The sequence below is a fragment of the Cebidichthys violaceus genome, unplaced genomic scaffold (assembly GCF_023349555.1).
Source record: "Cebidichthys violaceus isolate CVI_PGR_0920_01 unplaced genomic scaffold, fCebVio1.0.p SCAF_44, whole genome shotgun sequence".
NCBI classification, from domain to species: Eukaryota; Metazoa; Chordata; class Actinopteri; order Perciformes; family Stichaeidae; genus Cebidichthys; species Cebidichthys violaceus.
Window position 1 is genome coordinate 576,288 of NW_027176639.1, and position 23,965 is coordinate 600,252.

General features: G+C 47.4%; 1 protein-coding gene across 4 annotated transcripts in view; it reads right to left on the bottom strand.

Annotated features, from left to right (window-relative positions):
- rgs12b (regulator of G protein signaling 12b) overlaps positions 1 to 23,965 on the bottom strand; it is a 35,776-nt gene continuing 11,811 nt past the window's right edge. For 2 of the 4 annotated variants that reach the window (XM_068728874.1, XM_068728873.1), the window contains 14 exons: positions 11,349 to 11,370; positions 7,250 to 7,419; positions 7,051 to 7,143; positions 6,811 to 6,954; positions 5,963 to 6,145; positions 5,550 to 5,700; positions 5,366 to 5,460; positions 5,047 to 5,259; positions 4,461 to 4,534; positions 4,185 to 4,311; positions 3,949 to 4,045; positions 3,729 to 3,799; positions 2,353 to 2,524; positions 1 to 1,993 (listed from right to left, as the gene is read on the bottom strand). In XM_068728874.1, coding sequence (XP_068584975.1) covers positions 1,368 to 1,993; positions 2,353 to 2,524; positions 3,729 to 3,799; positions 3,949 to 4,045; positions 4,185 to 4,311; positions 4,461 to 4,534; positions 5,047 to 5,259; positions 5,366 to 5,460; positions 5,550 to 5,700; positions 5,963 to 6,145; positions 6,811 to 6,954; positions 7,051 to 7,143; positions 7,250 to 7,419; positions 11,349 to 11,370 — 2,238 coding nt within the window. In that variant the 3' untranslated portion in view covers positions 1 to 1,367. The remainder of the gene's footprint in view (positions 1,994 to 2,352; positions 2,525 to 3,728; positions 3,800 to 3,948; positions 4,046 to 4,184; positions 4,312 to 4,460; positions 4,535 to 5,046; positions 5,260 to 5,365; positions 5,461 to 5,549; positions 5,701 to 5,962; positions 6,146 to 6,810; positions 6,955 to 7,050; positions 7,144 to 7,249; positions 7,420 to 11,348; positions 11,371 to 23,965) is intronic. The other 2 variants (XM_068728875.1, XM_068728876.1) reach the window with 2 other exon arrangements.

Below are 23,965 nucleotides of genomic sequence, written 5' to 3' on the forward strand. Positions count from 1 at the left end.
TTCAATCTTTAAAACATTTATTTGATCTATTTACAGACAGTACAGAGAGGAGAATGGATTTCTATGGTGACACAACTGAAGGAACAGCATGGCTGCGTTGCAATTCAACAATGACTACAGCAATACGGTGGTTTCACAACGTTGACTATATACAAATTAATACTTTTAACTGATAAGGTTGTAAAAATGAAGAGGACGAGGGATAAGTTAGTGTCTTCTTGACGATATACTACAGGATAAAGTAGGACAGAGACGGTTTGACTTGTTAGTCCAATTTTTCCAGCTAAAACCTTGCGGGGAAAGACGGTTCAGAACACTGTTGAGTTGCTTGACTGTGGAAAGAACATAAAGAACAATAAAACCCGGTGCTGCCGTGGGATGTAGTGCAAAGACGGAAAAAAAAAAAAAAGGGGGGAAACAGTCAGCGAGGACGTTTTCCGGATTAGAGAGCGAGTTTGCATGTGTGAGCGCCGGCCGGCTCTGCAGTCTGCCTTCATGAGCGACACGAGAAATGCCTGAGGCGAGAGAAGCGGCGGTGGAAACACAGAGCGCACTGTGCTGCAGTCGATAGAGAAACAGCTGAGCAAACGTGTGCTTTCAACGGTGCCGCGGCGTATGTTTGTATTCACGGGGGTCTGGCCCGACGTATTTCGGCACGCAGTGTGTTCAAAAAGCACGTCATACACGTTGGAAACAATATATATATACATATATATATATATATATATATGGGTCATTTAGAAGTGCAGCAGAACAGCTGGTGATTGACGGCAAATACGTAAATGAACCTCAACCACCTGCAGCGCGAAACGGACATTTTGAAAGTGATATGAAGAAGAAAAAAAAGGCAGGAAGAAAATGATTTTTAAAAATCTGTAAAGATGTGTCAAGTCTTGTTTGTAATTGGCTAAAGTGCTTTGTTAGATTCTGTACACTGGATGGGGGGAGAGGGGGGGGGGGGTGTTGGCACTGGTCATCGAGCTGAAGTCTCTAGAAAGTAATTTACACTGCGCTCAAAAGTTTCACACAGATTCAAACCACGCAGGGAAATGTCTGGACAAGTTCTGTTCAAGCCTAATGCATCCATGGACGTCCTCTCTTCATGTGTGTGAGACCTGGTTAACGTCAAGGCCGTGTTCCACTCTGTGACTAAATTTAAAAACTCTTCACAATCTTTCGCCTTTCTTACTGTGTTTTTCCAATTCTGGAATTAAGTGCTCTGTCGTTTTGATTAGACGGCAGGAAAGTAAGTCATGGAATAAAGGGAGGAGATCTGGATGCATTCTGTGACCGACAATGAACTTCAAAACTGACTTTATTGGGAACTCCAGTCCTGCTTACGGTCAGGTGAAGGAAGAGGTGAAAGTTCAACAGTTTTTAGAGTTCACACCGGGGGGGGGAGTACCTGAGCTAGGCTGACCGCCCTGTGCTTGTTGTTGGGGTCGGGGGTGGGGGTGGGCTTTGCACTGTAGGGCTGAGGGAGTGACGTAGTTGAGGCTGGGGCTGTCGATGTCCCCCTCTCCCACAAGAGTCAGATCAGACAGCGTGTCCTCCTCCAGCATCTGGACCGATTCTCCCCTGCAAGAGTCCTGGAGGAGACCACGCTGTGCACCCTGGGACGGGTGGATGGGGGAGATGGTGCCAGGAAACGGAGGAGGGGGTCTGGCTTTCCTGCCCCCTCCACTCTCAGTTCCCAGTGCAGAGTCCAAGCTCTGGGACTGACGGCTGGCATTGAGCAAGTGGGCGCCTCCCCTGTCGTTGACGTTCACCTTATTGCCCCGGTGACCGCTGCTAGGCAAGCTGCCGTTGTTGGGGTTTCGGGAATACGGCGTGGAGCAGCTGGGCTCAGAGACGTGGGGAGGAGGTCCGGCCCGGTTGGTGGCCGCTGGCGACAGGCGCAGAAAGTCCGGGAGCTGCAGTTCGCTTTTGTTTAGCAGACCTCGCTGGTCATCTGCTCGGTTGCTCTGAGCTTTGGATATTAGGTCGAAGAACTCTGCAGACACACACACACACACACACACACAACAGAGACAGGTGTACACGCATGTGCACATACACACACACACACACACACACACATATAAATGAATAATCACCAAAGTAGCATCATGAAAAAGAACAGTAAAAGTCGTCCGTTGTAAGTCAGAAACATGCAGCAGAGGGTTTGTATTAATCAGTCAAAGCTACATTCAGTGTGAGCAGAGGTGACTGTGCTACATGTAGCTAGCTAGCTTTGAAAGCATTTGGTGCCGCTTCTGCAATACTGCAGACAGGCCAAAGGGTTAGTGTGATCACAGCAACCAAGCTACAGAAACACAAGACAAGAGAAGAGGGAGGTCGTTCAGTCTTTACCTTCAGCTTCGTCTATATTAATCTTTTTCTGCGTTCGTTTCTCCGGTGCCTTATGGAGAGAGACAGAGTGGTTGGGTAAGGGCTTGCTGCTCGTGTCAGGGCTTGGCCCAGTCTTGCCGTTTTCCCCGTGGGGGTGGGCTGAACCGGCTTTCCCTGACGGCCTGTTCTCCCCCTGGGGGAACCACAATGAGAGCGGAGCCCTGTTAAGTCATCACGGTGCAAGTATGGGCACAAGCAACGACAACACGTGGGGGGAGGGGGGACCAGCGCCACTGATGGCGAGGAGGGTGACAAATGGGTGTAAAATGAGAATTTGATGGGGGGGGGGGGGGGGGGGGGGGAGTAGGATGACAGTAATGATGAGGTTTGTTTGGTTTTATGTAATAAATCAATCAATGACAAAGTGTACTTCTAGTGAAACAGACATCTATGAAAACGTCTAATCTACAGACAGGTGGGATGTTCCATTCAGACAACCACAATGCTTAGCACTCGTGTGTGCGCTAAGCATTGCCAGCATGTAGGGGTAACAGCAGAACACACCGGAACACCAAAGGGACCAACGTTCTACGACGCAAAGCCACACTACTGCCCTTCAAGCGGGAAACGAAAGATCCTTTAACCGAGAATCACAGGTGGTTATCGATCAGGTTGAAGAAAAACCCACAATGCATTCTGAAGTGCTAATGCCACCACCAACTAGGTCCTTTGCAGCCGCGCACACACAGAGAGAGAGAGAGAGCGAGAGAGAGAGAGAGAGAGAGAGAGAGAGAGAGAGAGAGAGAGAGAGCGAGAGAGAGAGCGAGAGAGAGAGAGAGAGAGAGAGAGAGAGAGAGAGAGAGAGCGAGCGAGCGAGAGAGAGAGAGAGAGAGAGAGAGAGAGAGAGAGAGAGAGAGAGAGAGAGAGAGAGAGAGAGAGGGAGGGAGTCTTTGAGGTCGTGAGATCCGGCAAAACGCTCCGCCAAAAAAAGGGGGTTGGGCTGCTATCACCTGTCCACCGGGTTTGTTAAGGAAGGAAGAGAACCAGCAAACCAGAGAGAAAGGTTGACGGATGCACTCGGCCACAGGCAGACCACAACGACGGAACATTAGCAACTTTGAGAGGGTGTGACGGGGGCAACAGCGCACATGAATCCAGCCCCAACGCGGACAGAGACACACACACACACACACACACATCATACACCTGCGCACACTTTTTTTTTTTTTTTAAACAAACGTTGCAAACAAGACAATGGGTGGATTGTGGACAGCGAAGAGAGAGACACTTAGTAGCGTGACATCATCAACCAGGAGGTGGAGACATTCTGGTTTGGTTATGGAACATTCCAGAGCGGGAAGAAAATGGGGAAAAGAAGACGCTGGAGGAGATCTTACTGTTGTCGATTGGTTTCTGCTCGTGGAGGCCGGGGCGAGGCCCTTAGAGGGAGCTGCTTTCTGTTTGTCTGCTGAAGGAAGGAGGAGAAAGGGAAGCATACAGGAGGCACCATTGAGACGGCACTATACTGAACTGTATCTTCAGAACGCTGTCGATGAGAGACTCAATTATTTATCCACAGCAACTGTGTGTGTGTGTGTGTGTGTGTGTGTTACTTACCCTTTCCAGGTGTGTTGTCTGCAATATCTAATACCACTCGCAGCCCATCCAGGTTAGATATAGGAAGACCTAGATCTAACGGCTCCAACTCCCCACTCTGCATCACACACACACACACACACACACACACACACACACACACACACACACACACACACACACACACGTGATATGAGTTTGACGCCTTCACACACACGCCGTCTTGTCTGTTTATTTCTTTCCGTTTGCTGACTTACAATGCGTGCCACCAGGTCAGCGAGGTGCAGGCCGTATTTGGCCACCACAGGCCTGAGGACCTCGGTCACCGGCTTGGTGGGCTTTGCTTTTAGGCCCACCGAGCGGTTAATAGGGACCAAGTCGAGCCTGGAAAGAAAAAAAAACAACGAAATTCAGGTTTTCTGTAGGATGCTGTAGCAGCAGCGTAAATGGTAGCGATGGTTTCAAGACTTGCTCTCATTTTTACTGGTTTGACACGTTTGAAAGCTTGTGATGTGTGCTTCTTATTACTGTACCTGAAGAGAGTGCGTTTTTCTAGTCGGAGGTCCCGGGAGCACAATGTCATACAGTCTTGGTCTAAAACAAGTGGCTGAGAGAGGAGTGAGACAGACGATAAAGAGAGAGTCATCGTGAAAGATGTGCAGCTACTTGACAAACCCTAAAATATGATTACTGACCGATAAATAAAACAACGAAACATCTCTCTGCTCTCTCTCTGTCTTGGGTAGTTTAAAACTGCTTTAATATTATTTTTTGGGCCTGGTCCATCAAAGACGTTTGTCACATTGTGACCTTATAAAGTTGATATGACTAACATATTATGAATCTATTGCCTTTCGAGCAATGAGGCCGAATGAAAACGGTACATTTGTGGGCCATAAAACTCATCTAAAGGATGCAAAGGCACTCCGTAGAACTACAGAGTCCGTTTAATTCTGTGGGTTCATCACTACAGAACATATAGTCCTCTATTGCTTATGTAAAGATATTGATTGGTGCTGTTTAGTGTGCTTTGTTGTGGGTTTTGATCATTTGTATAAAGAGCTTTGAAGCCCACAATAACAGGTATTCAGGACAGCCCCACATCCACTTGTGTTGTACCTTCTCCCCTCCGACCAGGAAGAGGTCTATAGCTGCCAGGTTGATGCAGAGCTTCTCACAGAGGCCCAGCAGCAGGTCCCTGATGGACACTCCGGCCCTCAGAGGCACGGAGCAACACGAGCCGTCCGGCAAACTTATGTTACACTGCCTCAAGGGGGCGCTGCCCCCTCCGCTCTCTGTCGACGCTGACACCGCGCCGCGGGAAACGTCACCCTGAAGCAAGCAAGCAGCGACACGGTGCAGGGAGGGTGAGAGGAGGAAACACAACAGACGGTGTGACACTAATGCAACGTCTGAACTAGTTCTTCACCCGACCGACCTCGTTCCTCCCTAACCCCGACGTCCCCAGCTCCAGACTGGCTCCCGAAGACAGCGAACCCTGGGACTCACGGCGACCATTGCTGCCAGAGAAATCTGAAAAAAAAAAAAAGACACGCTCATCAGTAGTGTCTACTGATTAGAACACAACCGCTTTTAAATCAACAACATCTTCAGCTACTGACTGTAGTTGAAGTCGGTCAGCTCTCGTTTCTTCGGGCCTTTGCCGAAGCTCCTGTTGCGGGACCAGGAGAAGAAGATGCCTTTCCTCCGGTCTCCTGAATCATCCCGGCTGTCCTCATTCAAAGACTTGCCCGACTTGGTTTTTTTGTCCTCCTATAAGACACACACAAAGTCAGTGAAGAGGGGCTGAATGCAACCCCATTAAAGAACACACACAGAAACAGCTTAGCTTGGGTTATTGGTTTTAGATGGGTCACTTCACAGAACTGTAAAACATCTAAAAAGCAGTTCTGTGATCTTCACCCTCATATATGTGAGATTATAGATGTTTCTATGTAGATCCCAATATTTCAGTGCATCCCCACATTAAACCGAGACCAGATGCGGCCAAGAGGAAGTCTCCGTGTTGCGTTACCTTCTTGGGTGTGGAGAGGTTGGAGCGGTCGGAGCCGGTGGTGCTGTGTTTGGAGGTGGGGCTGCTGGGGACGTGGTAAGGGTCGGGCAGGGGCCTCCCCTCCACTTCTGCCAGCATGCACTCCTGGTACAGCAGAGACTTGAGGAACCGCGTGTAGCTGTCGAACTTCATCAGGTTGAAGATCTAGAAAAAGGGGGGCGGGGGGGCGAAAAGGGAAAGGAAAGGAGTAATCAGTGGGCAAGGGAACACGCAGGAAGGAAATGAAGTAAAGGTCTCATATCCCACCAGCAGCCCCTTGAGGTTGTTCACGATCACGGCAAGTCCTAAAATCCCCGAGGTTACAAAAATGAGTCGTGTCCTCTGGGGAGAATTTATGTGCTTCTTCAATGGTGGCACAGGATCTTGATGAATCCAAGGGCATTGTGGAAAATCTCATCTTCTGGCTTTGATGTACGAGTCTGTGTTTGTGTGTGTGTGTGTGTGTGTGTGTGTGTGTGTGTGTGTGTGTGTGTGTGTGTGTGTGTGTGTGTGTGTGTGTGTGTGTACACATCTGAGCTGAGCTGCTGAAATTGATAGAGCTTGTCAACCCCCTCCACGCACGTGTAAGAAGCCATTCACATGAATGGTGCCAGAAGGCAGGCAAAGATGACTGATGACTAGTCAAGCTTATGCTGTGTTTTCAATAGAGGCCTGTTTGGATTCAGTTCTATGAGTAATAATACATTTGACTTTAGGGAAAGTCTCACTTTCCTCTTCACGAGGAAGATCGGAGGTCGGCGTCGGCCGCTAATCGCCTCCAGATTTTCAATAAACGAGTTCCTTGAGTTTGCGTTTGGCGGATGCTCTACCTGCAGTTGCTGCTCCTTAAACATGTCAGGTCGGGGGGCGTTGAGTATGTCGTCGGCGAGCTGGGCTTGACTGTCTATGTTGACCGGTGTTGTGGCCTTGCTGGACAGGAAGCTGTTGTAGATCTCTCTGGCACGCTGAGAGAGCTGCAGAAGGAGGATGAACACATGACATCTCCCCTCATTATTGGGGTGTAAATGAAGGCGTGTGTGCGATCAAACAACGCCTTGCGTGTCCGTTACCTGCTTCTTGTCATTCTCAGGGACGTGGCTGAAGAACTCACAAGCCTGCCAGAACAGGATATTCTCCTCGCTGAACTCTTTCTTTAGGAACTCCTGCATCGCAAGCGTTAAAATGCGGATCGACAAATTAGACATCGCTTACAAAAATACCAGTCATGCGGATGCACGAGCACCAAAGCCTGTTGCGCTGCGATAGTACCGAGAAGTAGCGGACTCCCACGGGGTCCTGCAGCAGCCTCTCGAAGCAGACGGCCCAGCTGGCCACCCTCCTCTCAGTGTGGCGCCGGTGACTCTGAACGCTGGGCAGGCTGGCATTGCTGTTCAGGCTGTTGTCGCTGCTGCAGCCCTGCAGCTCCACGCTGTTGAGTTCTGTGCAACACACACACACACACACACACACACACACACACACACACACACACACACACACACACACACACACACACACACACGACACGAAAAAAAAAAAGGTTGTAGAGGCGACTTCCGGGGAGCTCCCAGTTTGATTTGATTCAGGGTGTAACGATTACAAAACTTGTTTTTCGATGCATCTCATATAAAGAAATACACACAAAATCACATAAAGTGTAGCTGTGGAAAAGAGAGTAGTGTCAAACAACACGACATCACAATACAAATACGTAGAAAGTCAAAAAAACTAATATTAACGCATGGGTGTTTAATCCATGGAAGAATTGATTATTTTTTTCCCCCCACCATAAGACCTCAGTGCGTCTGTGTTTCTAATGTTTAGACGGACTTCTGAAGCAGAAGGCACAGAGCGAAGCTGAGAATAAGCAGAATACCAGAGCTGCAGGCCTGAAGAAGTGGAAGTGGGTCGCTCAGTTGAGATAAAAAACGAAAACAAGAACAGCCAGAGGGAAGGCGTCACGGGTCAGGTGGGCCGAGGCGACGCGCATCTTGTAAATAAACTGAGAGACCAGTACGCTGCTCACGGCTAGTCCTGCTGTGTGATTTCAAACATAACTTGGCTATTAATACATAATTCCCCGTGTGATAGCCGCTTTTGTACCATTTTTAATTTTTATAAAAAAAAATAAAAAAAAGAGATAAAAAAAGGTATCAATGACAGTTTTCATACTGTTGGGCTCATTCACTCCCATTCAAACGGCTCGTAAACAAGCTCCTAGGACTAATCTGCTGCTGTGAGCGGGAGACAGAAATACATCGCTCCACTCTTTGAATCACTCATGTCTATAAGTATATATATATATATATATATATATATATATATATATATATATATATATATATATATGTCTATAATCCAGTAAGAACAGGAAGGTCGTGTCAGACACCATTTCACATCACGGCCAAGAGTTGAAACGTCCCTAAATCTTCCTCTTCAAAACAGAAATGTACATTTTCACTGTAAGAAATGAACATTTCTGCCACTTTCATTACTGCAATTAAATACATATGTTCTTTAGTAAGATTTTAAAGGCCCTGGAAACTTGAAAACATTCATATTTAATGTTATAGAGACATACTTAAGATTTGAAACCACTGTTTATGGGGCTTTAAGTAAAGATAAGTGAATACTTAAGATCGTTTTCTATCTATATTTCATGGTATACTTTGCTAAGCAAAATGCTATCCCTGTGTGAATCACAGTTACTTCATGGAGAAAGTAAACAGCAGAGCAAAGGTACAATACTTGACACCATCAGGACCAGACAGGTGAACCCTGCAGCTGGTCGTTCGAATGAAACAGTTCTGCGTCGTGTTGCCGCTGTGATTGGCAATCCTTCAATCAAATGTTCAGTAACTAAACTAACTGATACACAACATCAAAGCCTCAAATACGCTTAATTTCTTCGCTTCTCGCGCCTGAAATTCGATGTGTTCTTTGGTCGCAGGAGAAGCGCTGGAAGCTGAATCCTCACCTGGGTAGAGCTGGTAGGAGCCAGTGTGGTGCCAGCGGGGCAGGTAGCGATTCCTGAGGGGTAACCAAGCCCCTCCATCCATACTCTACACTATCGGGGGCCCCTCCCAAACGTCAAGCGACACGCCAGGTTGAACGCACGGTCCGAGACGGGGAACACGCACACACACACACACACACACACACACACACACACAGATGCACAGCCGACAACATCACAAGGAAGGAAGGAAGCGAGAGAGAGAGAGAGAGAGAGAGAGAGAGAGAGAGAGAGAGAGAGAGAGAGAGAGAGGGGAAACGGAGAGAAGAAGGAAAGAGAGAGAGAGGCTGTAGGTGGTGACGAGCAACCTGATAGACCACAGAGAGAGTCAGGTCACGACGGAGACACACACACACACACACACACACACACACACACACACACACACACACACACACACACACACTCCGCTGTGAGCTTCCAGGTAGGTAAGTGATCCAAGCACACACAGGCCTTCAGATGATAAATAATTCAGAGCCGAGGGAGGACGGAACTAAAAAACGGCAGAGCACAAGTGCAATTATGTGTGCACACACACACGCACACACGCGCACACACACACACACACACACATTGCAGTATTGATGAGGAGCTTGTTAAAGGAGGGCCACTACTGAGACTAATGAGACCTGCAGGCCTCATGCAGCTACACACACACACACACACACACACACACACACACACACACACACACACACAAAAACTGACTGTCAACCTATTTTATTATTTTCTTGACTTTTTATGAAACCAATCAGAACCAATCAATTTCTGATATTGGTTTTGCAGAAAGGCACAACGCAAAAATGTTAAAATAGGGCTTATAATGCTTTTGAAGTTATTATTATTTGAGTCTTTTGTATTTATTCATTTGTTTTCACTGAAAACACACAGCGTACTATTGTGAGCAGTTTCCTGGAGTCACAGTAAACACCTGTAACCAGCTGACACGTTTGTTGTCCTGCTACGCTGTCTGCCGCTGACGCATGACTGCGTCTAACGAGACGTAAACATAGAATTCAATTGAATAGATCGGCCCTAATGTCACAGACACATCGACGCGAGTCACTACTGCCCTGATATCCGATATCAATATCGGACTGGTGCATCCCCAGCTGTGTTAAAAGACGGTGTGCAGCTCTACCATTGTGGGACACGAGCTTCAGAAGAGCTCGTATTCATGACGATCCAAACAACAGCGATTGGAGAGGGTCAAAGTGAAGCGGCGCAGTAAATGTCAGCGGCATCAGAGGACTTTCACTGTGAGGCCGGAAGTAGTCAAGACCTTTTACTGGAGCTGGAGCAGCAACGCAAGCAAAAGTCCTGCTGAAACAAATAGCACCACAACATACTTGAGGTACGAAAAGTACTCCTTATTCAGAATGACTCACTGTTAAAATAATATATATATATATATATATAAACTGTAATATAATTAGTGATGCGTAGCCGATACAGCGATCAGCTCCCTCTCACACGGTATAAGAGAGTTCATCTTTGATTATGAGATACTGAGCTAAAGCTCGGAGCATCCTGGTATTGTGCTTAACTTACTTAACGACCACTGGTCCCTTTACCATCAGGCTCCTGAACATCACATGCCTGAGAGCACGAACAACACATCCTCTCTTTCGAAACCGTAAACACTTCCCACACCGGAGCTGGCTGGAAACATGTCCGCCATGCGTTCGACGCCTCTCCGGTCTTGTTTCTCGCCTCCTCTCCCTCCCTCTCATCTCCCATCTGCCATAAATTGAGTCTTCCGTGTGCATTTGTGAGGCGCTGAAGCGCCAATAGAAGTCTCCTACATGGGAGACCTTTTGTTACAGTTTACCTCGAACCAGGTCCAACACAGCAGCGCCTAACGAACACCACTGACCCTACAGAATTCATCAGAATATAGATTGTTTTGTTACCAACTGAACAGCACCATGTTGTTGTATCTCAAGTCAGTGATTTGCCACAAAGTCGTTGTTGTTGTGCAGCTTTTTTTTTTTTTTTTAAACATGGGACTATGTTTAGATCGCAAACTGTCAAACTCTGCGGCGCAGGAGGCGGGGCAGACGTTGATCAGGTCCAACCGGACCGCGTGTCGTTTCTGCGAATTTAGTAAAAGCGATCGGATATTAATGAGCCGATCGCTGTGAACGTGGTCGTATCGCTTCACTTTAGAACAGGACAACTGGCCCAACACAAAAAAAAGCCTTTTAGCTCATCCCATTAAATGCTACTTAAAGTAGATCACAACAACTTAAGGATGAGGGGGAAACCAATCAGATGAGCCAATTAGAGAAGTCGTAGATTGTGACAACAGGTATTGAGAGTGTCAGATGCTGCAGAGACGTATCTACTCACCTCCATCGGAGACTGCAGTGGACTGTAAAGAAGCACAGAGAGACATGGATTAGGAGATTCCGTCATCACACGGAGGAGACATGTTCAAACAAGCCCCACGCAGCTCAGGAGCGCCAAAAGGCAGCTGTCCGAACACGCAGCACTCCGGGGCCGCATGCAGACACAGACTGACAGTGTTTCTCACAGGACCTGGCTCATTATCGCACGCTTTCAAAAATCATGACACAGTCGGGTTAGCGGCGCACCCACACACTCATTGTCTCCTGCGTGGGTGGAATCATCTGTGAACTGGCTGTGCTTGCTTTGCAAGAAAGCCTCCTCAGAGAGGTGGGGCTTACTGTGTGTGTGTGTGTGTGTGTGTGTGTATGTGTGTAAGTGTGTGTAAAGGTGAACTTTAGGCCTACCTGCCCCCAAATTCACGGTGAAGTGTGATGTTTGCTTGCATATCCAAAATCACATTTTCAGCTTAAACTCGCTTCAGAGTCACATCAGAAAAACACACCGCACACAATAAAGTGTTTTTTTTTTCTTTCTTACAGACATGCTGAGCGGTGATGAGGTCATCCGACAGAGACATCAGTAAAGTAGCTAACTCTGGAACATAGTTGAGACTCGTTGTGACTCAGAAAGAGCAAACGGAGAGGAAAAGACAACAGAGAGACAGAAGTAAAGGGTGAGAAGCAAAGGCAGGAAGTGTTCTGTCTCGATCTCCCTGAGCTCTCTGGGTAAATAATCTGTAAGAAGCGGTTGATGCTGTTAATCTGTCCACTAATCGTGCTCATGCATTATTTATACTGTACATTATCGGGCTGCGTGCCGGCTAGAACCTGGCCATACAATACATATGATACAGATGTCACGATTCAATATTCTACAATATATTGTAATAATGTAGGCCAGTAAACGTGCCATGTTAGACTCTGAATCGTCTTGGTCTCGGGTCTTGTTAGACTCTGAATCGTCTTGGTCTCGGGTCTTGCTAGAGTCTGAATCGTCTTGGTCTCGGGCCTTGTTAGACTCTGAATGGTCTTGGTCTCATTGTCTTGATCTCGGGCCTTGTTAGACTCTGAATTGTCTTGGTCTTGTGCCTTGTTAGACTCTGAATGGTCTTGATCTCGGGCCTTGTTAGACTCTGAATTATCTTGGTCTCGTCTATTGAGAACTGGTCAAGTTGTTTCCTGGCTGGTGATTCGGGAGCAGTTATACAAACTCAGCCTCTTCCTTAATTCACCTGTAGAAATCTGAAATGGTCCCCAAACCTACATTCTAAGCCTTGGTAGGTTTTTATACAACCTCATCACATTTGCATTTGGAAGCTTCAATGATCTCATGATTGCTCAGCACAGACTCATGGGAGTCTCCTGCATGACTTGATGTTTCTACGAGGTTATCTTCAGGTCATCAGTTAGAAATGTGTGTCCACACGGCTCACTATTTATTTCACTGAAATCAGATTAATACAGAGGGATTAAAACTAATACCTTGAGTAAATCCCTTCAGTATCAACCATAGCGGTAGATACGTCACTCACAGAATTTACATGAAAGTAAGCTGGCGGTTACTGTGGGCTTACTGCAGTAACCTGATTAATTAGGGTTAGGGCTGGAAAAACTCAAATTCTCTGCAATGTGTGCGTATATATATATACACTGTACATCAGTATATATATACTGAGTACTTCTAATGCAGTTTCTACAAGAACACATGCATGAAGAGTTGAGTGAGGGAGAGTAGTGATAAGACACCAAGAACCATCCATCCGTGGTTCATAAATATGCAGATTTTTTTTCAGTTACCAGGTTACCACAGTGTATGCAAATGGGCTCTCGGATTTTGCCACTAGAACCTAACTAATCAAATCCGATGGAGTTGACCCGCTTGGTGCAGCATATGCCCTCGGTTCGATTCATCCGCTCGCTCGCTCGCGCCAACCTTGTCCTCACCAGATGGCGCAGCCGACGTAATCACCGGGATTAGCTATTTCAAACCGTCCTTGGAAGAGTTGAGGTTGGCGCTGGCGTGTGAAAACAGATTCGATGTGACTTTATGGCGGTTGATTGTGGGTGAAACCATCGCACAGGACAGGAGGGAAAAAACGAGTGACGGAGAAACCTCACCAGTGGAAACTGGTCACCCGATACTCCCGCTGATTAGACTCCCACACATTTCACCCTAACCCGCGTTTCAACAGCGTCTGAAATTCTGACTCTGATGTGTGTGTGTGTGTGTGTGTGTGTGTGTGTGTGTGTGTGTGTGTGTGTGTGTGTGTTAAGACGTGCTTCGTATTTTATATGGGTGTAGGCTATGTATGCATGTGGTCGACATCTGTTGGAGCTGTCTCCTGTATGTAGGGTGCATTCTTCTGCATTCGTGCATGCGTGTGCACGTGTGTGTGCACGTGTGTGTGTGTGTGTGTGTGTGTGTGTGTGTGCGTGTTCATCCCCCCCATCCCCATTGAGCTCCAATGTGATCACTTCCAGACCCACTCTGCGGTGGAGTGGTTCGGCCCCTCACCGAGGCCCCGTGTCCCCTCTCCTCTCTTTTCCACCCCGCACCTCTAACCCATTTCAAACTTCCTCCTTTTGTTTGTTCTTTTCCTCCCATCCAGTCTCCCCCGCCCCCCCCCCCCCCCTCTCTTTCTTCCTTTGTCCCCCATAACAGCCTCTCTCCCTCCTTCATCCCCTCCTCAGTCATTCCAGTGGTGCTCCCCCTCCTCTCCTGGCAGATCCTGGTCATTCCTGACAGCCCACAGGGAGAGACTGGGTTTTCCAGACTTTTCCTCCTGAAGCGTCTCTCCCCAAGCCCCTATCCATAGAGAAGCTGGAGGAATGGCTTGACAATAGACAATGGTGATATAAAACACTGCATACACCCCCTCAGTATGTCACCAAGTGTCTTTTAGCCTCCATTGCTTTCAAACTTTCTGAGCTCTACATTATTTCAGCGTTACTGGCAGCAGGGATTGAAGATCGCCTGCGGTTGTCTCCTGCTGATGCTGATTGTTTGCAGATATTAATGGGATGTTATGTCCCATATATCATGCAGCTGTTAAGATCAGCAGAAAAACAAAGTGACGCAGCACCACAAGACCGATTGCGGTTTCCACACATGTGGCGAGCAGAAACCTCAAGGATGCGCCGCGCGGTGGCCGAGCCGTAGCGACTGGTTTCTTCTAATCAGTCGGAGGTCTTCAACGGGGGGGGGGGGGGTCCGCGACCCCCAGGGGGTCCGTGGAGGTACTGCAGGGGGTCCACGAAATCTTTGGTTGATTAGACAATTTTGAAAAATGTTGAAGACCCCTGTAATCAATTATTTGTTTGACATTTAAACAGATCCTTGAAAATATGACAGCAAGTAACACATATTTTTAGGTATCAAATAATCGGATTATTTTTGATTCATCAATAACTAGTTTAGTCGATCAAACTGTCATATTTGAGAGAACCACGAAATGCCTTTTTTCTTTGTTTAATGACTTAAACATCGGATCATTAATAGTTGGTATTAATCAATATGTAAATAGACCAAAGTGTAGTCGACACGTGTTGGTAACATCGTATCCACCGCCCTAATAACTGGTCCAGTAACTTATCTTTGAATCTCGGAATAAAAAATAAAAAAAAATAAATAAAAATAACTTCACGAGAATAGTTTGTCGCACTGAGAAGCGCTGTGCTCGGAACAGCGATACAGTGGAAGTGTTGTGGACGGTTATACAATGAACACACTCTCACAGCCACTTCAACAAAAGATAAGACGGCTGAATATCACATGTCTTCACAACACACACACACACACACACACACACACACACACACACACACACACACACACACACACACACACACGGCCTATTTCCCCTTCATCGCTGCTGCTGATAGCAGCGGTGCCGGTGGGATTTGTAGTGTTGCATTATGACTTTGTTGATCGGCAGCATTAGAAGGACCCGATGCATTATGTGCAAAAACATAATTATAATAATTATTTTGTCCACAGGTCACAACATGTTTGTGCACCAACATCCTCCTGCTTTCAGCTCCCTGTACATAACATGCCACCTTGTAGCTACATGCCTGGCTTTTGCATCGTTGGTTTTAAGTGTGTGTGTGTGTGTGTGTGTGTGTGTGTGTGTGTGCAGGGAGTGGTTGGTCACTGTGCGTACAGGTCCCGAGTGCTTTATTAGCTGTGACTAGTGGGAGAGGGTGGCTTACATCATCTGTTATGAAGCCTGGACGGTGGGTTCAAACTCTGGCTAAACACAGTTACAATTTACAGCCGTTCATTCTCCTTCTTATCATAATATTAATATGTTAAAAGCCATAAAGTCTCCTTAAACAATCTTGCGTTCCCCGTCTGTGTGTGTGTGTGTGTGTGTGTGTGTGTGTGTGTGTGTGTGTGTGTGTGTGTGCGTGTGTGAGTGTGCGTGTGCATAAGTGATTCCTGGAAAAGGACTGTTCTGTTTTACAGGATGAGACGCAGAGCAGCCAGTTTAAAGATCTGTGGGAGAAACTGTCAAAGTTAAGATATGCACACACACACACAGACACACACACACACACACACACACACACACACACACACACACACACACACACACACACAGACACACACACACACACAAAGACAACACTGTTTGTACCACAGGAACCTACTCCTGGCTCCAACACAGGAGCTGCAACTGCCACCCTTTGGTAAGGAATGAGATCTTTACGTGTGTGTGTGTGTGTGTGTGTGTGTGTGTGTGTGTGTGTGTGTGTGTGTGTGTGTGTGTGAAAGATGCCCGAAGAGACTGAAATATGGACCGGGCGCTGAACATATCGTCCATTTACTGGTCTACCTGTAAACACTGGCGCAGCTACAAGGAGACCACACCTATAACTGAACAACTGACGCACACATGCTGTCCTTAAAAGGTGACTTAGAATTCACACAGATTTTCCCTACACACACACACACACACACACAGAGCCACACACACAGAGACACACACAGCTGAGGAGGAAGCTGTTGCGCCAGCAGGCTCAATGTGTGCGTGCCTGTGTGTTTACTTTTGAATATGAGGTGAATAGTGGCTGCCATTGAGAGGACCAGAGTCCCCCTGCCAGGACCGGCATCCATGAAACCGCTTAGCTTCAGCGCAGTTTAACTCGGAGAGGACGGGCTGAGGACAACGAGCCGATTAGGGTAACGATCCCGAAAAGAAGTCAAATGAGGCTCTTGCAGGCGTGAAGTCTAAATCGCAATACACAAACACACAGCGATCAATGGAAGCTATGCGATCGCCATCTCATCAACGTCAACTTCTTTCCTCATTCAAAAGCGCAAAAATCCTCTGTGACCGTCTCTGGAATTCTGTAATAAAGCCCCGAAAATCCCTGCGATGCATTCGGGAATCAATATCCACAGTCTTTGTGAAGGAAGGAATGCGGATCATGTTTGTTTTCCTACAATAGAGCCACACAGGAGATGTGACTCAGAGGCTGAGCCAGTGATAAATGTCTGTTTGACTTGGCTCAGTTGCCTTTTAGTGCACACAGACAGAAGAGGGTGCAAGACTTTTAACACAATACAATCTGACCAAACAACCACGTCTGAGGAGACACGCACACGCTGCCAGTCTACATGCCGAATTCACGAGAAATCAGCCAGCACACCTTTCCATTGTCTGTCTTTTTACGCCGTCGTCCTTTGCCTCCATTCGTCTCAACCTTCCGGCCCCGTCTCCACTTCTGTTCCTCCTCGTTTCTATCTCCCGCTCTGGCCCGAAAAACACATCTGGCTTTTGAGAGAAAGGAAACAGCCTGGAGCTTTCTCTCGTTAAGTCTTTTCTGTCTCACTTTACCTTTACACACACACACACACACACACACACACACACACACACACACACACACACACACACACACACACACACACACACACTTTCCCAGCCTGCCACCACGTCCGTCACCAGACCCGGGTGACTTGTTCATTTTGACTTTGGTCGTGTTTCTTTTCCCAGGAGCTCCTGTCCTCTCCTCTACTTTGTCTTCATCCCTTTCAACTTGTCCTCCCATCCCCGTGTTTCCCTCTGAAATGGTCTGAAGGTAATGGAGTCCTCTTTTCATCTCCTTCGCTGTAGGCGACAGTCCTCTCTTCCCTCCATCTCTCCTTGTCTTTCTCACTTGTAGTGAGCAGAACGACACCGGTATGCACCGATTCCTTTTTTGTCATCGACTGTGCAGAAACTACAGATTTGTTTTTTTTTTTTTCCCACTCGTGGCACTTTGGCAGCAGAACAGCCAGACCTTTGGTTTGTTATTAATAACAACTTTGGCTTATAAACGTTTGAATATTTTTGAATCGAGCATGAATAAAGTTTGCTTCCACGGACGTAAATAAATGAGTAAGTGAGTCTCTTCTTCCAAGAAAAAGTTCTGCACTCTCTCTCGTACAGCGAGTGTGTGTGTGTGTGTGTGTGTGTGTGTGTGTGTGCGTGGATACTACTCACTGTATTGAAGTTCCAGACTCGCTTGAAGGAGAGCCTCTTCCTCAGGCTCATCCTGCTCTCCTCTCACACAGGAGGAAACCCACCGACTGCTCTAATCTACATGTCTGAACCACACACACACACACACACACACACACACACACGTGGAAACAGGCGCGCTCACGCTCGCACGGAGCTTCTTCGGCGGCTACCTATAGGGCAGGAAATTCATGCAGACAGCTGGCTTGTATGGAGCCATGCCTCAGCACATCTGTCTCACACACACACACACACACACACACACACACACACACACACACCTAAGAATTAGCCTTAACTATCTGCTAAAGTTGCGTTAAGTAGATATAATGTATCTCCTTCACACCAAACTGTTTCTCTCTTACTCCATCATATACGTCTCCTTTTTCTCACACACTCCTCCACACACTAAGCTGACAGACTGACTAGGAAGTTCCATTCTAGTCGCGCGCACACACGCACACACGCACACACGCACACACGCACACACACACACACACACACACACACACACACACACACACACACACACACACACAGGCATACTCGGCTCTGTTTCCATAGTGACACGCCCCATCAGCCAGCCGTTGCAAAGAAGGGGAGGGAGGAAAAAAGGTCGGACTGCCAATCACGCTGCAGCAAAGTCCTTACCTCTCCACACTCCACAAATCACATTCAGGCAGGTTTGTGTCAAACTCCACTGCGTTGGATGTTTCCTAGTGATTTAGGAAATGAATAGTCTGTGATTCATGTGTTATAGGCAGAGAGGAGAGGAGAGGAGAGGAGAGGAGGACGCACAAAGAGCGAAGAGGAGGAAGAGAGTTTACCTTCTAGCGCTCCGCTTTAAATAAACGGAGGATATTTTCTGCAGGTTTGTTAAAAGGTCAACTGGAGTAAACAAAGGCACTCTCTCTCTCTCTCTCTCTCTCTCTCTCTCTCTTCTCTCTCTCTCTCTCTCTCTCTCTCTCTACTCTCTCTCTCTCTCTCTCTCTCTCACACACACACACACACACACACACAAACAAAGGCTGCAATTGAATTTGTGCTTAATAACGCCTTGAGCCTACACCTAGCTCCCGCTAATTTCCTGTTTTAAGTTCCTTATACACCTCCTCCTGTCCCTCTGCAGTCTTTTTGATGTCTCCATCTGCGACGACTTACCGGTGTGAACTGTACAGTGTCTGTACGTTTTTAGAGGAAAACTAAAACATTAGTTTTATACATGAACATACGCATCATCGTCCTTACAAACCACCGAATTCCAACAAACAGTGATTGCACTTGTCGTCCCTCCGTGAACTGGACTTGTATGACGGCCAGACTCTACAGCTGCAGTGAATCTAAACTGCATATGAAACGGTCCAGTTTATTGAAATCTGTCTTTGGTTGTTGTTGTTGTTGGGTTTTTTTTTTGCACAGGTTTATTTAGGGTTTCTTGCCTCATGTGGCTCAGCTGCACCCTCTGTAAACATTATGTGTCCACTACAGTCAAAACGCAGCGCCGTACTGTTGAAGCTAATGTCAACGGTCCTGGTATCATAGCAACATCAGGGATGGCTCCAGCACTAACACACACCCCCCACTAACATTGTACACACACATCACACACACACACACACACTCGGGCTGCCAGAGTCCTAATTACCAGAGCTTCTAGCACCTCTACTTTTTAAAACTTTTCAACTTAAACGTAGTACACCTGAAGAGCGAGTGAACCGGGGGAGAACTACGAGAGCATACAGGAGCAACCTGAGCTCAGCTTCAGTCCAAAACACATCCGTCAGCGGAGGAAGAGAGAGAAACACAGGATGAGACAAAGTTTAAACTGGCTAAATCCACATCCTGACGAGGAGAGGAAGAGGTGAGAGAAGAAGAAAGGAGGAGAGATTTGTCGTCTCTCTCTCTCTCTCTCTCTCTCTCTCTCTCTCTCTCTCTCTCTCTCTCTCTCTCTCTCTCTCTGCAGATAGCAGATGACAGTAACACGACAGGGCTGCACACAGAAACAGACACACAAAGTTTAAAAGCAGACCACTTATATTTACACAGCTGAAATATGCATGTGTTTACTACCCACAAGCATACGTTGGAATTATTGTTTGCAGGCTGAAGTGGGTGATATTAGGCTGCAGTCTTTGTTTGTCACAGTGATATCTTTGTTGGTTATTATTTCTAACTTGTGACTGCTCTTTGTCTTTGTTGATGCCTTTTTAAAATGCTGACACACTAAATAAAGTAGCTCATTTTGCAGTTTGAAACGATGACCGCAAAACACCTCCCACTGTGTGAAAGTGACGGTTTTCTTGTAAGGAAACTGACGGGACTGTTCGTATATATATATATATATATATCTCAAGTGCATAAATGAAGTGCTCGAGAGAAACGGGGAACAGCAACAGTACAGCTGGTTTAATGGTTTCACCTACAGTTGAGCCACAATACATGAAGGGCTTGCATTAACTCACTGTCAAACCATTTGTTCTGCAGAGAGGAGTTTACCACCCGTCTGCTTCTCTGCTTCTCTGCTGTGAACACAGAAATTCAACAAAAACTCACACTGCCCTCTTCTGTCCCGATGCAGGCGAGGCACCGCATACAGAGCGACGCTCACAGGCTTCTTTAGATCAATGTCTGTTACTGCCGCCGTTCAATGTGAGACAGCGAATCGATGATGAGTTAGCCGATCAGGCTCATCATCGATCCACGCTGTGCGTAAGAGCGTCGATAGCTGAAGGGGCGGAGAGTAAAACACTGTTAAATATATGCAGGGAAAAAAAAAAAAAGGGTATAAGAGGTTCTGAAAATCGTACAAACCACGATGGCTCATTGCAAGTGTAGAGAGGGACAAGTCGACCTTCTACAACAGACCGACTGAAAGACGGGATATTCAATTAACAGCTACGGCGACCTGCAGCCTCAAACCGGCGAGCGGTTCCTCTTAAATCTTCCTACACCTTTGAGTCAATTTACTACCCAGTCCTGACCCAGTCCTGCAACTGACTTCTCACATGACGCCGTTCCGATTGTGCAGACGCGGTAAACTGCGCCCATCTGGCACTCAGATGAAGATAAAAGAGAAGCACTTGTGTGTATCTGAAAGCGACTGATGTGAATCCCGGCGTCCTGAGGTGCTTCATGTACAGGAACAACGTTGATTCTGTCTCATCATCTGATTTTCCTCTCCTAACACACTCTGCTCCCAGGGGGTATCACGAGGAGCACACACACACACACACGCACACGCACGCACGCACGCACGCACACACACACACACACACACACACACACACACACACACACACACACACACACACACACACACACACACACACACACACACACACACAGAAGAATAAATATGTGTGTTCAGGTTCTTATCTTTGAACATCTCATTGTGTGCTTTTCACTTTTTTGGTTATATGAATGAATTGTTATGTGTGTGTGTGTGTGTGTGTGTGTGAAAGGGGGGGGGGGGGGGGGGGGGGGGGGTTCAGAGAGCTTGCAGGCAGCTCTTTTCTCACTGCTGTGTTTAGTGAAATACTGTCCTGTGCTGCTTTCCACCCGAGTGTCAAAACCCCTCACTCTTAATAGCATATGTATACACACACGCACACACACACACACACACACACACACACACACACACACACACACACACACACACACACACACACACACACACACACACACACACACACACACACACACACTTTCATATACACAACTACTGACCTGTTACAACATCATATTTGGTGTACTGTGAGCTCTATGTGGAATGGTAACATTTCCATTAACGTAACGCTCCTTAAAGATCCACAGAACACGATCTCATACGCGTCTGCAGTTAGACTGAACCTACGAATCAACAGGTTTCCCTTTAACTCAACAGAGCAACAGACCCAGGTGATTGGCCCACACGGGTCACATGATCCGTCACTCCACAGACAGGGCCTTGCGCCGAAAGTTTTTAGAGCATTTACTTCGTTTAATCCGTAAATAAGAATGCGCTGAATGATAAGCACGAATTGACATTTTACACAAAAGCTACAGACAAGGAGAACCGTTGGCATTGAGCGGAGGTCGTCGGAGGTTCACACATACAACCGCTTCACGATCTGCAGCAAGAGTTTGATCAGGATTTCAAATTCGAGCTGACGAGAAACCCATTTGTGTTCGTTCTTTATGTGACATCGTCTCCTCGGTCATGATTGTGTGACACAGCCTGCATGCTACATGTGACAGAAGCAAGGGAGACATCACTCAAATATAGGCTGCATCATATATAAGGAGAGCAAACACACACACACACACACACACACACACACACACACACACGTGCACACACAGCTCGTTTACTCACTGGATCAGCGGCCGTTTCAGAATCAACGGTCAAAGTTTGCTGCTCCATGAAGGAAGAGACAAGTAATCCTCAGCGCTGCATGTGAAAGCTTCCTTCAGTACACATTGTCATCAGCTGTTGAATGTGTGTGTCTGTGTGTGTGTGTGTGTGTGTGTGTGTGTGTGTGTCGCGCAGAGAGAGAGAGAGAGAGAGAGACGAAGCGGCAAAGCTTTACGGCTTTTCAAACGACCAAGCCGCTACAGATCGTCGCTAGATTCCCTTCCCACTCGTTCTCTCTGTCATCCCCCTCTTCCTCCTCCCTGCTCCCTCCCCTCCTCTTTCTCTGCTCTTCCACCCACCCTTCTATCATTTCTATTCCTCCCACACTGCTGTGGGCTGAGAGACACCCACACACACACACACACACACACACACACACACACACACACACACACACACACACACACACATACACACTCAGACAACTGCGGAGGCACGGCTGCAGAGGGAGACCCCTCGCCATTAAGGAACACACACCCACACATAAAACCAGCAGCGAGTGGAATGCGCTACCCTCGCTGCTCTTCTGTCATCTGCTTAGTATGCCACATGCATATCGGGAGCATGCAGAGCAAACTGACGTTCATGACGGGTGGAGGAGGGGGTGGAGGTGGAGGCAAAAGAGGCAAAACATGGAGAAATGGATGCAGGGAGCGATTAGCAATGATTTATCCTGGGGAGAGGTGGGGGGGGGGGGGGCAATTGAGAGGCGACAGAAAGACAGAGAAGTTATGTGAAAGAAGTTTGGGTAGGAGGACTTCCTGGACTTATATATCGACACAGTCCTGTGAGACCTGAGGACAAAACTTCTACGTCATTTCAATTCTTTAAAAGAGAGACGGCATGTGGGGAAGACTTGACTGCATTCCTCAACATGCCGTGACACACATTGGAGGTGCTCACCCCCAACACCCCCCCCCCCCCCCCCCGTCCTCCACTCGGCCAAGGGGTGAGGACAGCGGGGTCAAGCACCACCTCACTCACACTCAGCCCCTGATAAACAACCGAGAGCGCATTAGACAGACAGGGGGGGGGGGGGGCGACCCCCAGTCAACGCTGACCCCGACCGGAACACGACGGCTCATCAGAATGTCACGTTAAAAGTGCTTTTGGAAAGAGTTTTAAAGTATTCTCACATAACAACTAGTTACATGCACGGCGTCCTTTCAAAATAAACTTCTGAAGTTAAGTTTAGGCAACAGAACCACCGGGCTGGGTTTACGAATCGATCGATTAACGACTCGCGTGACAAGCAAATCACGTGAGTCGTGTGACGAACGTTGTACTGTGACCATCAGTTTGCACGAGTCAGAGTTCTAAAGCCTCATATTAGCCTTAGCTGACAGTTCGAATGCAATCTTGCAGCAGGCGGATTGCTTGTCGAGAACCGCTCACCCCCCCCTCGTCTGATCCAGGAAAGTGAAGAAGAGTGAGTTTCGGGGGGGGGGGGGGTGTCCTCGACCCGAGAAACGTCCCCGTCGATCACGCGGTGTTGTCCGCGAATCGATTAGTCGATTTGCACACAAAGCACAAGTTTAAATCTTGCGTCTCGCAGACATGTGCTCATGAGCTTCTAGGAAATAACATCAATAAAGCGTGAAAAATTATAATCGATTAAAGCGATTCAACCGCGCCAAGAGCAGAAAAGGTCAGAGGAACAGTTCTGGAGATATGCAACATGTCCACAGAGAGAGATGGCTTTATGTTGAACTG